Source organism: Salvelinus namaycush, chromosome 11, assembly GCF_016432855.1.
Source record: "Salvelinus namaycush isolate Seneca chromosome 11, SaNama_1.0, whole genome shotgun sequence".
NCBI classification, from domain to species: domain Eukaryota; kingdom Metazoa; phylum Chordata; class Actinopteri; order Salmoniformes; family Salmonidae; genus Salvelinus; species Salvelinus namaycush.
In genome coordinates, this window is record NC_052317.1 from 3,145,979 (window position 1) to 3,162,572 (window position 16,594).

A 16,594-nucleotide genomic window follows, 5' to 3' on the forward strand; every position below is an offset into this window, starting at 1 on the left:
TCACTACAGACACCAATTACAGGCTGTATCACAACCGGCTGTGATTGGAAGTCCCATAGGCCGGCTCATAATTGGTCCAGGGTCATCTGGGTTAGGGTTAGGGTTAGGGTTAGGGTTAGGGTCACTGACTTGCCTAATTAAAGGTTAAAAAATATAAATATATTTCATATGTAGTGATTTGCATTGGGGGCATTTATTTGACCTGGGAACATGTTGTAAAATCCAAATGTAATGCAAATATCACTTAAATATGAATCATTGTTAATGTTTAGACATTATGTTTAATTTATCATTAATAAATACAGGGTATTAAAACTTTTCTACTGTTACGTGGATTACTTTTATTTTGAAAATGTCCGAAATTCCATGACCTGGAAATACTTTTTTTAGTGTCGCTGACGAGGCGCTGAAACCCACGTGTGGAGGAAGACAAGTTTGCAGTCGTTGGCATAAACACGTAGTTAGCTTCCACATTTTCTTCAAGGAGGGCTTTGAATTGGTAAGTAAACTGATTTTATTTGTCAAGTGTGTAAATGGTTTGTGATATCCTTTCTAGCTAGAAGTTAACTGAAGTTTCAGGCATCTAGTTAATTAGTGGCCAAATAGCTAGCTACCTATTAGCCTAGCATTAGCACGTCATTGCTCACGTATAAATAGGATTTCGCTAATGCCTTGCTGGCTGCGCTTGCCTAGTCAAAATATGTTTCATGACGTTATCAAAATGATATTGTCACCTGTAGCAAATCACATTTTAATTGTCACATGCTTCGTAAACAGGTGTGGAATAACAGTGAAATTCGTACGGGCCCTTCTCTGCCAGTAACGTTAGCTAGAAAGGTGTAATTTAAACGTTACAGCGATTTGTTTTTCATGAGAGGTATATCTGGTTGACAAAGTCCTGTTCATCCTACCAATAAAAAAAATACCTTTTTCATGCAGTGATAGCCGTTTGTACTCATGAAGCATAGCTAGTTAGTAAGCTACCACTGCATGTAGCCAGGTCTGTAGCTAACGTTAAACCATTAATTTGAAAGTGGTTACATTTGGGACTAACTACTTACTTTTTTGTGCTCAGGTTGACTTTTTAGAATGAATTCCCCCATTAATTACGACGACGAACCTGCCCCCACAAAAGTTCATGGTAAGTGGAAATATAGAGGTAACGTAAGTCTCGTATAGTCCAAAAGATTAATAGTGTCACGACCCTGGGTTATGCTTTTGCGGCACAGTCGATAGCTCGGAGGGTTCGAGACCTGCTCCCAGCCTGTTTCATTACAATATATATATCCTTCAATGGTACACATCTGCAATAGTTATTGTTGGTCAACGGTCATTTCAATAAATTATATAAAAGGCTAATCTTCTTGTTTATCTTTCTAGCCACCACCATGTCCTCGTACACCTGCATCAGCTGTCGTGTGGCCTTCGCAGATGGTGAGGTCCAGCGAGCCCACTACAAAACCGACTGGCACCGTTACAACCTGAAACGCAAAGTTGCCGTCATGCCCCCTGTGACTGCAGAGAACTTCCAGGAGCGTGTGCTGGCGCAACGGGCCGCCACCGAACAACAGGTGACTGGCGCCACTGTCAGCGAGGGCTGCCCCACGTGCAACAAGAAGTTCTCCAGCTCCAATGCCTACCAGAACCACCTGCAGTCCCACAAGCACCAGCAGTTAGAGAAGCAGGCCCTGCTGGCAGCCCAGAGGAAAGTGGAGATGATGAATGAGAAAAACCTGGAGAAGGGCCTCGGGGATGACGGCAAGGTGGACCACAATGCCAAGAACGAAGCGCTGCAGCAGGCCCTAAAGCCGCCACAACGGCCCAATCCGGAAAATGCCCAGGCTTCAGAAGTGGAGGGGCCAGCAGCGAATAAGGCCAAGCCGGAGAAACCGCCCAGGCTGCAATGGTTTGAGGGGCAAGCTAAGAAGATGGAGGGAGAGGAATTGGCCACAGCAGAGGAAGGTATGATGTCTGACTCAAGTAGGCCTGAATTAACTTGTGTAGGATCTGTCTGGATTGCATGAAGAGGTGGCCAAGAATGTGTCGACTTCTGTGAAGATGATTGTAATATCAAAACGCCATCCCTTTTTGTCAGCGTTGCTGTGGTTGTCTTGGGTGTTCTCTGTGTCTCCATTGTCACTCAGTTTCTTTATTTCAGAAGAGTGGGAGGACGTAGATGGCGACAATGACATGGATGATGATGACTTCGAGGAAGATGCTGACGAAACCATGGAGCACGAGGAAGGGGATGGTGCTGCTTCGGCCTCTCCCCACTCCGCCGTTCTACCAGGGGCCATCCCCCCCACAGACTGTTTGTTCTGCCCCCACCACTCTCACTCACTCCTCAAAAACCTGGCTCACATGACAAAAGTGCACAGCTTCTTCCTGCCTGACCTGGAATTTCTAATCAACCTCAAGGGACTAATTTGCTACCTGGGTGAGTGGAAGTACATAAGTGTCATCAGGTCCTCCATTGTTCTACCAAGAGTGGCTGAATATCTTTACACCGTTAGCTTGCACCTTGGTTGGAAAGCATGCCTTTTTCTATAATCATGTCTTGACTAGGGAAAATAACCTGTAGCTAGGGTTTAGAGTTTTTCCTCGTCAGGTTTTCAGATGTGAAACTGAATGTTTTTCTGACCACGTATTCTTTGTCTTCAAAGAGCACCTTGGTTGAACCCCCTAGCAACAAAAACAATTAACACCTGTTGTCTTTCTTGACCGTATTTGTTTCATTTATGTATTTTTAGCCAGGGAATCATGCTGAGACCACTTGATTATTTTGCGAATTAGTCCTGCATGAACACATCAATAAACAGCAATTACACTATACATGCTGTATCACGTCCGGCTGTGATTGGGAGTTCCATAGGGCGGCACACAATTGGCCCAGCATCGTCCGGGTTTGGCCGGGGTAGGCTGTCATTGTAAATAACATTTTATTCTTAACTGACTTGCCTAGTTAAATGTATTTTTTTTTTTAAATGTCTATATACACATCAATTACACAATGCATGAAAAGCAAACACAATTGTATGAAACAAATGCTTTCTTCAGTAAAAAGCCCTCTAACATCTAACCTGAATTGCCCTAGAGGCATCAACTACACAAACTTTAAGGCCTTTGAGATCATTCCATATGACGTCCAAAAAAACTAAAAGCAGATTTACCTAACTCAGATTTACCTGTGGTGATTGAAGGGATCCAGAGTTGGCCATCCCTGGGTCTGGGGTAAGGTATGGTGGGTGTTTACGCCATATCTTACCTCATTGTTAAGTTTCAGGTGTGGTTGTTTTATCTACCTTAGTTGAATTCACTGAGTGTAAGTTGCTCTGGATAAGAATGTCTGCCAAAAGTTTTTCATTTACTCTTAGGTCAATCTAAACCTGAATCAGAGGAATCTGTCTTGAGTCATTTCTCTGCTATTGAAATCTCACTCAAAAATCTTAAACATACTCTTGTTCTTTCTTTGTGTTGCAGGAGAGAAAGTGGGCGCTGGTAAGGTGTGTTTGTGGTGTAACGAGAAAGGCCGCTCCTTTTACTCCACTGAGGCAGTACAGGGCCACATGACCGACAAAAGCCACTGCAAGCTCTTCACCGACGGAGACGCATCGCTAGAGTTTGCCGACTTCTACGACTTCAGGTAGATGTCAAATACCAGGGCTCCTATAGTCTAACCTTTTTCACACTACTGAGCTGAACCAAGCTGTACTGTAGTTGCTGGAAAGGACAATATGAAGAAAAATCAGAGCCAGCACAGAATTCGAGTATGCACCGTAGTAGGAAAGGGGGTCTTCTGCCCCTCACATTTTATCTTGATTGTAATTATATATTAGCAATTTCTCAAGTGGCCATTTTGTGAAATGTTGTTTGCAGGACAAGTTATCCTGACCAGAAAGAGGGAGATGATGCTGAGATGGAGGATGAAGAGTTGCCGGACGGGAAGACCATAGACTACGATGATGATACGCTGGAGCTCACCCTTCCTTCAGGTGAAATCAAATTATTTTCACATGCTTCGTAAACATCAGGTGTGGAATAACAGTGAAATGCTTACTCACGGGCCCTTCCCATCAATGCAGAATTTAAAAAATGAACACAAGGAATAAATATGCAATGATAGCTTGGATATATACAGTGCATTAGGTAAGTAATCAGACCCCTTGACCTTTCTCCACATTTTGTCACATTAAAGCCTTATTCTAAAATGGATTAAATCCTCTTTTTCCTTCAATCTACACACACTACCCCATGACAAGACAAAAAGTTTTTTAATAAAATATCACAAGTATTTAGACCCTTTACTCAGTAGTTTGTTGAAGGACCTTTGGCAGCAATTACAGCCTTGATTCTTGGGTATGGCGCTACAAGCACACCTGTATTTGTGGAGTTTCCCCCCCATTTCTTCTCAAGCTTGGTCAGGTTGGATAGGGCGGTCTCTCCAGAGGACCTTATATAGACAGGTGTGTCTCTCTTTTAAACAGACAGCTCAGTGCAGTCAGCTTGTCAACACTTCTTACAAAAACAAGTAGTAATGAAGTCAATCTCTCCTACTTTGAGCCATGAGAGCATATCATTGTTAGCTCCCCATGTATGTTTAAGGGCTAGCTGTGCTACCCTGTTCTGAGCCAATTGTAATTTTCCTAAGTTTCTGTTTGTTCTGACTGGATAGCAGTCCAGGTGTGACAAAACTAGTGCCTGTAGGACATGCCTTGTTGATAGTGTTGTTAAGAAGTCAGAGTAGCGCTTTATTATAGACTTCTCCCCATCTTAACTACTTTTTTATCAATGTTTTGACCATTACAGTTTACAATCCAGGGTTACTCCAAGCAGTTTAGTCACCTCAACCTGTTCAATTTCCACATTCATTACAATGTTTAGGCTTTAGTGAAATTAATTGTCCCAAATACAATGCTTTTAGTTTTAGAAATATTTAGGACTAACTTATTCTGCAGCTCTGTTAAGTGTTGCAGTCATTTCGGTCGCTGTAGTAGCTGACGTGTATGGTTTTGAGTCATCCGCATACATAAACACTATTCTTGGATAGCGGAATTAATTTAGTTTCCCTCCAGGCCTGAGGGGGCACACTTTCTAGTAAGCTCAAATTGAAGATATGGCCAATAGGGGTGGCAATATCATTCACTATTCTCCTCAGTTATTTTCCATCCAAGTTGTCAGACCCCGGTGACTTGTCATTGATAGACATTCATTTTTTTCACCTCTTCCACACTCACTTTATGGAATTGGAAATTACAATGCTTGCCTTTGATAATTTGATCAGTTATACTTGGATGTGTAGTGTCAGTGTTTTGCTGGCATGTCATGCCTAAATTCGCTAATCTTGCCAATGAAAAATCATAAGTAATTTGCAATATCAGTGGGTTTTGTGATGAATGATCCACCTGATTCAATGAATGATGGAGCTGAGTTTGCCCCCCCCCAATGTCATTTAAGGTGCTCCAAAGCGTTTTACTAACATTCAGTATATAATTTATTTGTTTCACAGTATAGTTGCTTCTTTTTATTCCGTTTAGTCACATGATTTCCCAATAGCAGTACCTTTGCCAATCGGTTGTGCAGCCAGACCTATTTGCCATTCCTTTTCCCGTATCCCTCTCAACCATACAATTTTTAAATTCCTCGTCAATCTACAGGCATTTAAGTTTTGTGTCCGTTAGTAGGTGTATGCTGATTTTAGTAACTGGAATAAGCAATTTCATAAATGTGTCAAGTGCAGTGTCTGGTTGCTCCTCATTACACACCAGACCAACAAATATTATTTACATCAACAACATAGGAATCACTACAAAACGTATTGTATGACCTCTTATACACTATATTAGGCACAGCCTTTGGAACTTCGGTTTTCCTAGATATGGCTACTATATTGTGATCACTACATCTGATGGATTTGAATACTGCTTTATAGCAAATTTCTGCAGCATTAGTAAAGATGTGATCAATACATGTTGATTTCATTCCTGTGCTGTTTAACTACCCTGGTAGGTTGGCTGCAGGCACTAGTTACAATTTGAAGCTTTTTCTCAGGTGGGCAGTTTGATGAAAGACAGTCAAGATTTGAATCATCCAGGAAGTATACCTCTATCACACAAATTATCAAGCATTTCACACATTATCCAGGTAGTGACTGTTAGCACTTGGTGGTCTATAGCAGCTTTCCACAAGAATGGGTGTGAGACAGGTGAACCTTTAGCCATATTTCTTCAAGTTTAATGTGAAATCCTCTAAGCTTCTGAGTATAAACAGCAACACCACCATTGGCATTTCTTTGTTGCCTACCCTCACCACCTGGGGGTGGTCTGTCAGGAAGTCCAGGATCCAGTTTCAGAGGGAGGTGTTCAGGGACCTTAGCTTAGTGTTGAGCTTGGAGGGCACTATGGGGTTGAATACTGAGCTGTAGTTAATGAACAGCATTCTCACGTAGGTGTTCCTTTTGTCCAGGTGGGGAAGGGCAATGTGGCGTGCAATAGATTGCGTCATCTGTGGCTCTATTTGTGCTGTATGCAAATTGGTGTTGTGAGCTATAACTAGTCTTCCAAAGCATTTCATGTACTACAAGGCGGTAGTCATTTAGACAGTCCCTGTGCCAAAGAATGCCAAGGTAACCTATGGTGGTCTGCTTGAAACGTAGATATTACAGACTGGGTCAGGGAGAGGTTGGAAATGTCTCTGAAGACACTTGCCAGCTGGTCAGAGCATGCTCTAGTACGCAGCCTGGTAATCCGTCTGGCCCTGCGGCTCACTTGTGAATGTTAACCTGTTTAAAGTTCTTACTCACCGACTACGGAGAGCGCGTTCACGCAGTCACCCGGAACAGCTGGTGCTCTTATGCATGGTTCAGTGTTGCTTGCCTTTAGCTCGTCTGGTAGGCTCGCGTCACTGGGTAGCTCTCAGCTGGGTTTCCCATTTGAAATCCGTGATTCGTTTCCTGCATTAAAATCACCGGCAACTAGGAGTGCCACCTCCTTGATGAGCATTTTCTTGTTTGCTTATGGCCCAATATAGCTCGTTGAGTGCAGTCTTAGTGCCAGCATCGGTTTGTGGTAAATGGAAAGCTATGAAAAATATAGATACTCTCTTGCTAAAGAGTACGGTCTACAGATATCATGACGTATTCAAACTCAGGAAACACTGTCTAATGAATGTCTTGTAAATTTTGATTTCCGCTATCTGACCATGTACGCAATTATGAACTGCCATTTGTCTTGGACACCTTAACATCTCTTTAGAATTAGTCATGATGGGCTGTCCTCAACTCCCTTTAGACCAGAGGTTTGCAATCTTATGCGCAAAGGGCCGGTGTATGTGCAGGCCAAAGCAGTAACGCGCCATATTAAACTAATACATATTTTCTTACCTCTCGCTGTTTTTCCTCAGGTGCTAAGATCGGCCACCGCTCTCTGATGCGATACTACAAGCAGCGTTTTGGCGCACCCAGGACTGTGGCGTTGGCCCACAACAGGAACGCAGTGGGGCGGGTACTCAGGCAGTACAAGGCCCTGGGCTGGGGCGGAGACATGGGTAAGGGTCAACACTACACATCAACCATGATCCATGCAGGGTTGCACCTACACATTCACTACTGAGCTCTGTACTTGAGTGAACCTATACATTACTTAACACGTGCATATAGAAATTAAGCCATTATATACATTTAATTGAGCTTAATTTAGGGATAATCCTGAGTTCACTAAATTTGATTTAGAGATGAACCAATAGTCTTTATTTAAACTCTCATTCAAACCTTCAGTGTATACCTTTTTGTTCTACCCTTATGGAAAACCAATGCGGTTTTGAGACCTCAATTTTCCACACAAAAAAAACTGGGAGATATTTTTATCTCCCACGTGACTATTTTGAAGGTGTTTGACCAAGGATGGTATGGAGCATGTGACCACAGCAGTAACATGCGAAAAGCTGAATACAATTAATTGGTGAATGGGTTTGGTCATTCATTCATTGCTTGCTTTTTGTCTAGGTAAAAACTCTTTCCATCAGAACCAGAAGGACATGAAGTTTGTCCAGAAGATGAAGTCAAGGTGGATGCTGAAGATAGGCATGGGCAACAACTCTAACAAACAGACCCACTTCAGGCTCCAAGTCATGTTCTAGTCCCTAGACAGAAAATGCAGCGTCAGACCCCCTTATACCTGATTCTCATATTAGGACAGTCCCTAAACCTTTTACGGCTAATGTCTTTTTCCCCGTTCAAAGATGTCTGTTGTAAACATTCAGCGCTCGTTATATCTGCTGCATATTGCAAAGGACTTCACCATGAAATAATTATTTTCAGAGCCGTTAATATTTACTGGATATGTCATTCTATTCATGATCCGAGGTCATATACAAAATACTGAGTTACTGTTTTGTATTTTGACAAATGGCTGTATATTTCACATCATGAAATTCTGACTTGGGTTTTTCCCCCCAGCAAGTAATTGTTTATAAAATACAATTGAGGTTGAGTAATAAACATTAAGGAATTGTTATGTTTCTCAACTTTTTGTTTCACATATGCCAAATTTAATTGATTCCATGGGTAAATATGACAATGTTATGCCCATTTGGTTTGTGAGTTATTGAGGTTATGGGTATTTGTGCACAAATAGAGGGATCAGTCACTTTGGACAGGTTTTTGCCAGCAAAATTAATCAAACATATTGCTGCAAATTCAGGAGGAAGCAATGACCGGAATTATAACCCAGGTCCAGTGATGTCAAGCCAAGAGGTCTCAAACTCTTAACACCTAGCTACCTTGTTAAGGTCGCTACAACATTTTTAGAAGTCAACGGTATGCTTCCTTAACTTGCAGTCTAAGGACAAGGAGAAACTGCAATCCACACTGGTTTTGTTTAATACACAGAGCAAAAATAGAAATGAAATGTACAGTGTTGGTTTCATGTGCTGAAATAAAAGATCCCGGAAATGTTCCATATACAAAAAAAATGTATTTCTCAAATTTTTAGCACAAATTTGTTTACATCCCTATTGGTGATGAGTTGTTGTGAGATAATTTAATGTTAATTTCTCTACCATAAGCTGCCTCCAACGTCATTTTAGAGCATTTGGCAGTACAACAACGCAGATGTGCTGATGTCAATGTTGTGAACAGAGTGCCCCATGTTGCCGGTCAGATTATGGTATGAGCAGGCATAAACTACAGACAGCGAACACAATTACATTTTAGCAATGGCAATTTGAATGCAAAGATACCGTGACACGATCCTGTGCCATTCATACTCTGCCATCACCTCATGTTTCAGCATAATGCATGGCACAATGTTGCAAGGATCTGTACACAATTCTTGGAAGCTGAAAATGTAATTTAGTGAAATTGTTTCCTGTTGCGTTTTATATTTTTGTGAAGTGTATGTTATTCCGATGCCCTAGAAAATAAAAATAGGCTAATTTCGTTGTGAAAATACACAATGTATTTGGTAATGTAACGTTGAATGATTCAAGGAAATTAGCCTATTTTTATTTTCTAGGGCATCGGAATAACATACACTTCACAAAAGTGACCAAACAGGCTAATTTCGTTGTGAAAATACACAATGTATTTGGTAATGTAACGTTGAATGATTCAAGGAAATTAGCCTGTTTAGTTTTTTTGTTAAGACACTAACAGCTTACAGACGGTAGGCAATTTAAGGTCACAGTTATGAGAACTTAGGACACTAAAGAGACCTTTCTACTGACTCTGAAAAACACCAAAAGAAAGATGCTCAGGGTCCCTGCTCATCTGCGTGAACGTGCCTTAGGCATGCTGCAAGGAGGCATGAGGACTGCAGATTTATTTTTTATTTCAACTTTATTTAACTAGGTAGGCTAGTTGAGAACAAGTTCTCATTTACAACTGCGACCTGGCCAAGGTAAAACAAAGCAGTTTGACACCCAACACAGAGTTACACATGGAATAAACAAACATACAGTCAAGAATACAGTAGAAAGTATATATACAGTGTGTGCAAATGAGGTAAGGCAATAAAAAGGCCATAGTGGCGAAGTAATTACAATATAACAGTTAAACACTGGAATGGTAGATGTGCAGAAGATGAATGTGCAAGTAGAGATACTGGGGGTGCAAAGGAGCATGATAAATACAGTATGGGGATGTGGTAGTTGAATGGGCTATTTACAGATGGGCTATGTACAGGTGCAGTGATCTGTGAGCTGCTCTGACAGCTGGTGCTTAAAGCTAGTGAGGGAGATATGTGTCTCCAGCTTCAGTGATTTTTGCAGTTCGTTCCAGTCATTGGAAGCAGAGAACTGGAAGGAAAGGAGGCCAAAGTAGGAATTGGCTTTGGGGGTGACCAGTGAGATATACATGCTGGAGCGTGTGCTACAGGTGGGTGCTGCTATGGTGACCAGTGAGCTGAGATAAGGTGGGGCTTTACCTAGCAAAGACTTGCAGATGACCTGGAGCCAGTGGGTTTGGCGACAAGTATGAAGCGCAAAAATAGGGCCAGCCAATGCGAGCGTACAGGTCGCGGTGGTGGGTAGTATATGGGGCTTTGGTGACAAAATGGATGGCATTCTGATAGACTGCATCCAATTTGTTGAGTAGAGTGTTGGAGGCTGTTTTGTAAATGACATCGCCGAAGTCGAGGATCGGTAGGATGGTCAGTTTTACGAGAGTATGTTTGGCAGCATGAGTGAAGAATGATTTGTTACGAAATAGGAAGTCGATTCTAGATTTAATTTTGGATTGGAGATGCTTAATGTGAGTCTGGAAGGAGAGTTTACAGTCTAACTAGACACCTAGGTATTTGTAGTTGTTCACATATTCTAAGTCAGAACCGTCCAGAGTAGAGGTCGACCGATTATGATTTTTCAATGCCGATACCGATTATTGGAGGACCAAAAAAGCCGATACTGATTAATCTGCCGATTTTTATTTATTTATTTGTGAAAATGACAATTACAACAATACTGAATGAACACTTATTTTAACTTAATATAATACATAAATCAAATCAATTTAGCCTCAAATAAATAATGAAACATGTTCAATTTGGTTTAAATAATGCAAAAACAAAGTTTTGGAGAAGAAAGTAAAAGTGCAATATGTGCCATGTAAAAAAGCTAACGTTTAAGTTCCTTGCTCAGAACATGAGAACATATGAAGGCTGGTGGTTCCTTTTAACATGATTCTTCAATATTCCCAGGTAAGAAGTTTTAGGTTGTAGTTATAGGAATTATAGGACTATTTCTCTCTATACCATTTGTATTTCATATACCTTTGACTATTGGATGTTCTTATAAGTACTTTTGTATTGCCAGTGTAACAGTATAGCTTCCGTCCCTCTCCTCGCCCCTACCTGGGCTCGAACCAGGAACACATCGACAACAGCCACCCTCGAAGCATCGTTACCCATCGCTCCACAAAAGCCGCGACCCTTGCAGAGCAAGGGGAACAACTACTCCAAGTCCCAGAGCGAGTGAGGTCACCGATTGAAACGCTATTAGCGCGCACCCCGCTAACTAGCTAGCCATTTCACATCGGTTACACCAGCATAATCTCTAAACAGCTCAATGCTTGAAGTATTGCGAAGAGCTGCTGGCAAAACGCACGAAAGTGCTGTTTGAATGAATGCGTACGAGCCTGCTGCTGCCTACTATCGCTCAGTCAGACTGCTCTATCAAATATCAAATCATAGACTTAATTATAACATAACAAACAGAAATACGAGCCTTTGGCCATTAAATGGTAGAATCCGGAAACTATCATTTCGAAAACAAAACGTTTATTCTTTCAGTGAAATATGGAACCGTTCCGTATTTCATCTAACGGGTAGCATCCATAAGTCTAACTATTCCTGTTACATTGCACAACCTTCAATGTTATGTCATAATTACGTAAAATTCTGGCAAATTAGTTCGCAACGAGCCAGGCGGCCCAAACTGTTGCATATACCCTGACTGCGTGCAATGAACGCAAAAGAAGTGACACAGTTTCACCTGGTTAATATTGCCTGCTAACCTGGATTTCTTTTAGCTAAATATGCAGGTTTAAAAATATATACTTCTGTGTATTGATTTTAAGAAAGGCATTGATGTTTATGGTTAGGTACAGTCGTGCAACGATTGTGCTTTGTCCGCAAATGCGCTTTTGTTAAATCATCCCCCGTTTGGCGAAGTTGGTTGTCTTTGTTAGGAAGAAATAGTTTTCACACAGTTCGCAATGAGCCATGCGGCCCAAACTGCTGCATATACCCTGACTCTGTTGCAAGAGAAGTGACACAATTTTCCTAGTTAAAAGAAATTCATGTTAGCAGGCAATATTAACTAAATATGCAGGTTTAAAAATATATACTTGTGTATTGATTTTAAGAAAGGCATTGATGTTTATGGTTAGGTTCACGTTGGAACAACGACAGTCCTTTTTCGCGAATGCGCACCGCATCGATTATATGCAACGCAGGACACGCTAGATAAACTAGTAATATCATCAACCATGTGTAGTTAACTAGTGATTATGATTGATTGATTGATTTTTTTATAAGATAAGTTTAATGCTAGCTAGCAACATACCTTGGCTTCTTACTGCATTCGCGTAACAGGCAGGCTCATCGTGGAGTGCAATGTAAGGCAGGTGGTTAGATCTTCTGTCACGATCGTTGAAATGAGTAGACCAAGGCGCAGCGTGCTTGGAGTTCCACATAATTTTAATAAACTGAAACTCACTGAACAAAACAACAAATAACCAAACGAAACGTGAAGCTATACAACTAGCACCTGACAGGCAACTAAACATAGACAAGATCCCACAAACACAAATGAGGAAAATGGCTACCTAAATATGATCCCCAATCAGAGACAACGATAAACAGTCGCTGGAGGCTCTGGACCGCCGACCGTCGCTTGAGGCTCTTTACCGTGAATCGTTGCCGGAGGAACCGGACCGTGGATCAACGCCGGAGGCTCCGAACTGGGAACCACCACTGGAGGCTCCGGACTGCGGACCGTCGCTGGAGACCCCGGACTGGGGAACGTCGCTGGAGGCTCCGGACTGCGGACCGCCGATGGAGGCTCCGGACTGCGGAGGCGCACTGGAGGCCTGATGTGTGGGACCGGTACAGGTGGTACCGGGCTGATGACACGCACCTCAGGGTGAGTGCGGAGAGGAGGCACAGGACGTACTGGACTGTGGAGGCGCACTGGAGGTCTAGAGCGCAGAGCTGGCACAACCCTTCCTGACTGGATGCTCACTCCAGCCCGGCAAGTGCGGGTAGCTAGCACAGGACGCACTGGGCTGTGAAGGCGCACTGGAGACCTGATGCATGGGACCGGTACAGGTGGCACCGGCCTGATGACACGCACCTCAGGACGCCCACTCTGCAGCGCTCTCAACGCCAGCACCTCTCTCCGGAATCTTGCTCCTCACTCGACTCCCCGACTGGCTCTGGTTCACTCATTGGCTCCGCCGACTGCTCCATGTGCCCTCCCCAAAAATGTTCTTGGGGTTTCTGGGGCCTTCCTCCCCGACATCGTTGCTGTCCTCTCATGCTCCTAGGCGACTCCCGCCAAGGAAGGCGATCCTGTCCTGCCAGGATTTCCTCCCAAGTCCAGGATCTCTTCCCAAGTCCAGGATACTTCCTCCTCTTGGGCACGCTGCTTGGTCCTTTGTAGTTGGGATCTTCTGTCACGATCGTTGAAATGAGTAGACCAAGGCACAGCGTGCTTAGAGTTCCACATAATTTTAATAAACTGGGAACCATATCAGGCCACCATAGAAATACAAAACACCTAGATGGCCCAAGTCACTATCACGCCCCAACCAACACAGAGAATAAACAGCTTACTATGGTCAGGGCGTGACAGTTGGACTAGTTAACCATAAGGTTGCAAGATTGAATCCCCGAGCTGACAAGGTAAAAATCTGTCGTTCTGCCCCTGAACAAGGCAGTTAACCCACCGTTCCTAGGCCGTCATTGAAAATAAGAATGTGTGACTTGTCTAGTTAAATAAAGGTGTAAAAAAAAAAAAAAAAAAAAAAAAAACGGCCAAATCGGTGTCCAAAAATACCGATTTCCGATTGTTATGAAAACTGGCCCTAAGTAATCGGCCATTCCGATTTTTCGGTCGACCTCTAGTCCAGAGTAGTGATGCTGGACGGGCGGGCAGGTGCGGGCAGCGATCGGTTGAAGAGCATGCATTTAGTTTTACTTGCATTTAAGAGCAGTTGGAGGCCACGGAAGGAGTTGTTTGGCATTGAAGCTTGTCTGGAGGTTAGTTAAAACAGTGTCCAAAGAAGGGACAGAAGTATACAGAATGGTGTCGTCTGCATAGAGGTGGATCAGAGAATCACCAGAAGCAAGAGCGACATCATTGATGTATACAGAGAGGAGAGTTGGCCCGAGAATTGAACCCTATGTCATCCCCATAGAGACTGACAGAGGTCCGGACAACAGGCCCTCCGATTTGACACACTGAACTCTATCAGAGAAGTAGTTGGTGAACCATGTGAGGCAATCATTTGAGAAACCAAGGCCAGGGCAATACATTGCAATGTCCGTACTGTGAGACGACTAAGACAGTGCTACAGGGAGACAGGACGGACAGCTGATCGTCCTCACAGTGGCAGACCATGTGTAACAACACCTGCACAGGATTGGTACATCTGAACATCACACCTGCGGGAAAGGTACAGGATGGCAACAACTGCCCGAGATACACCAGGAATGCACAATCCCTCTATCAGTGCTCAGACTGTCCGCAATAGGCTGAGAGAGGCTGGACTGAGGGCTTATAGGCCTGTTGTAAGGCAGGGCCTCACCAGACATCACCGGCAACAACGTCACCTATGGGCACAAACCCACTGTCGCTGGACCAGACAGGACTGGCAAACAGTGCTCTTCACTGATGAGTCGCGGTTGTGTCTCACCAGGGGTAATGGTCGGATTCATATTTATCGTTGAAGGAATGAGCGTTACACCGAGGCCTGTACTCTGGAGCGAGATTGATTTGGAAGTGGAGGGTCCATCATGGTCTGGGACGGTGTGTCACAGCATCATCGGACTGAGCTTGTCATTGCAGGCAATCTCAACACTGTGCGTTACAGGGAAGACATCCTCCTCCCTCATGTGGTACCCTTCCTGCAGGCTCATCCTGACATGACCCTCCAGCATGACAATGTCACCAGCCATACTGCTCGCTCTGTGCGTGATTTACTGCAAGACAGGAATGTCAGTGTTCTGCCATGGCCAGCGAAGAGCCCGGATCTCAATCCCATTGAGCACGTCTGGGACCTGTTGGCTCGGAGGGTCAGGGCTAGGGCCATTCCCCCCAGAAATGTCCGGGGACTTGCAGGTGCCTTGGAGGAAGAGTGGGGTAACATCTCACAGCAAGAACTGGCAAATCTGGTGCAGTCCATGAGGAGGAGATGCACTGCTGTACTTAATGCAACTGGTGGCCACACCAGATACTGACTGTTACTTTTGACCCCCCCCCCTTTGTTCAGGGACACATTATTTCATTTATGTTAGTCACATGTCCGTGGAACTTGTTCAGTTTATGTCTCAGTTGTTGAATCTTGTTATGTTCATACAAATATTTACACATATTAAGTTTGCTGAAAATAAACGCAGTTGACAGTGAGAGGACGTTTCTTTTTTTGCTGAGTTTAGCTAGCTTAGCTATATTCCTAACTAGCTAACGGTAGCTCGGTATCTAGCTGGCTAGTTGGCTACAAATTTAGCTAGCGTTAGCAAACAATCCGCACAGACAAAAGTTATTTGCTATCGTAAGTTTCAGGCTTGTAACATTAACAGTATTTGTGCTGGGCATACACTACACGATTTCACCATGTTGTTGCCGTCCCAGACACATTTTCATGATTAGGGTGAAATCCTAGCTATGAACTTGGGCTAGGATCAGTACGCCAGGAATCGCATAGTTTGAGCAGGTCAATGACACACAAATGGCTGTTCCGTTCTCTAGACTCCTGTCGATGTCCGTTCTGAAATGTCAGAAAATGATCGGTCTTTGTAGTATGAGCAGTGCTACGACGCGATTGGACAAGGACTACTGCCAATAGCCGATAAGCTCTCAGCATGTGAGACCAAAAATATTATCGTGAAGTGGAAAGCAACAACAAGCAGGTTGTCACTAGTTACCACAGCCAAAACTTTGGCTATATTGTAAACATTTATAAAAACAAACTTGTTGGGGGTTAGGCATAAGGTCAGCAATGTGGTTAGGTTTAAAATCAGATTTTAGGAAGATAAATTGTAGAATAGGTGGGGCTAACTATTTAAAAAAATATATATTTAACCTTTATTTACTGGTTTAGCCATAATTATGACAGATTGGTAGAGTTGTGGAAAGAATGCAGCTGTCTTTTCAATACAAGTTTTCATCTCCAATTCCCTATGTACAATATAAGTCCATATCTACCCAACCATTTGCACATCCATATTCTGCGCCGCCTTGTCTTTTTTTTATGCTTCTGCACATAATAACAGAGTTGTGAACTCGAGTCACAACTTAATTATTTGAGACTCGACTTATAAAATGACTTGGACTTGGAACCTCGAGACTCGACTTTGACTTGAAATTATCTGGCCAGGTT

The 16,594-nt window shown here is 43.1% G+C and overlaps 1 protein-coding gene across 2 annotated transcripts; it reads left to right on the plus strand.

Annotated features, from left to right (window-relative positions):
- Nucleotides 1–393: 393 nt before the first annotated feature.
- On the plus strand, nt 394–8,510 carry znf622 (zinc finger protein 622). Of its 2 annotated transcripts, none has more exons than XM_039003643.1 (8): nt 394–499; nt 1,076–1,141; nt 1,381–1,962; nt 2,159–2,437; nt 3,481–3,643; nt 3,877–3,992; nt 7,399–7,542; nt 8,000–8,510. In XM_039003643.1, exons 2-8 carry the CDS (start codon nt 1,090–1,092, stop codon nt 8,131–8,133), a joined length of 1,470 nt encoding a protein of 489 aa, XP_038859571.1. In that variant the 5' UTR covers nt 394–499; nt 1,076–1,089; the 3' UTR covers nt 8,134–8,510. The 2 variants fall into 2 exon arrangements, with proteins under 2 accessions (XP_038859571.1, XP_038859572.1); XM_039003644.1 differs by having other exon boundaries at nt 2,162–2,437.
- Nucleotides 8,511–16,594: the final 8,084 nt, after the last annotated feature.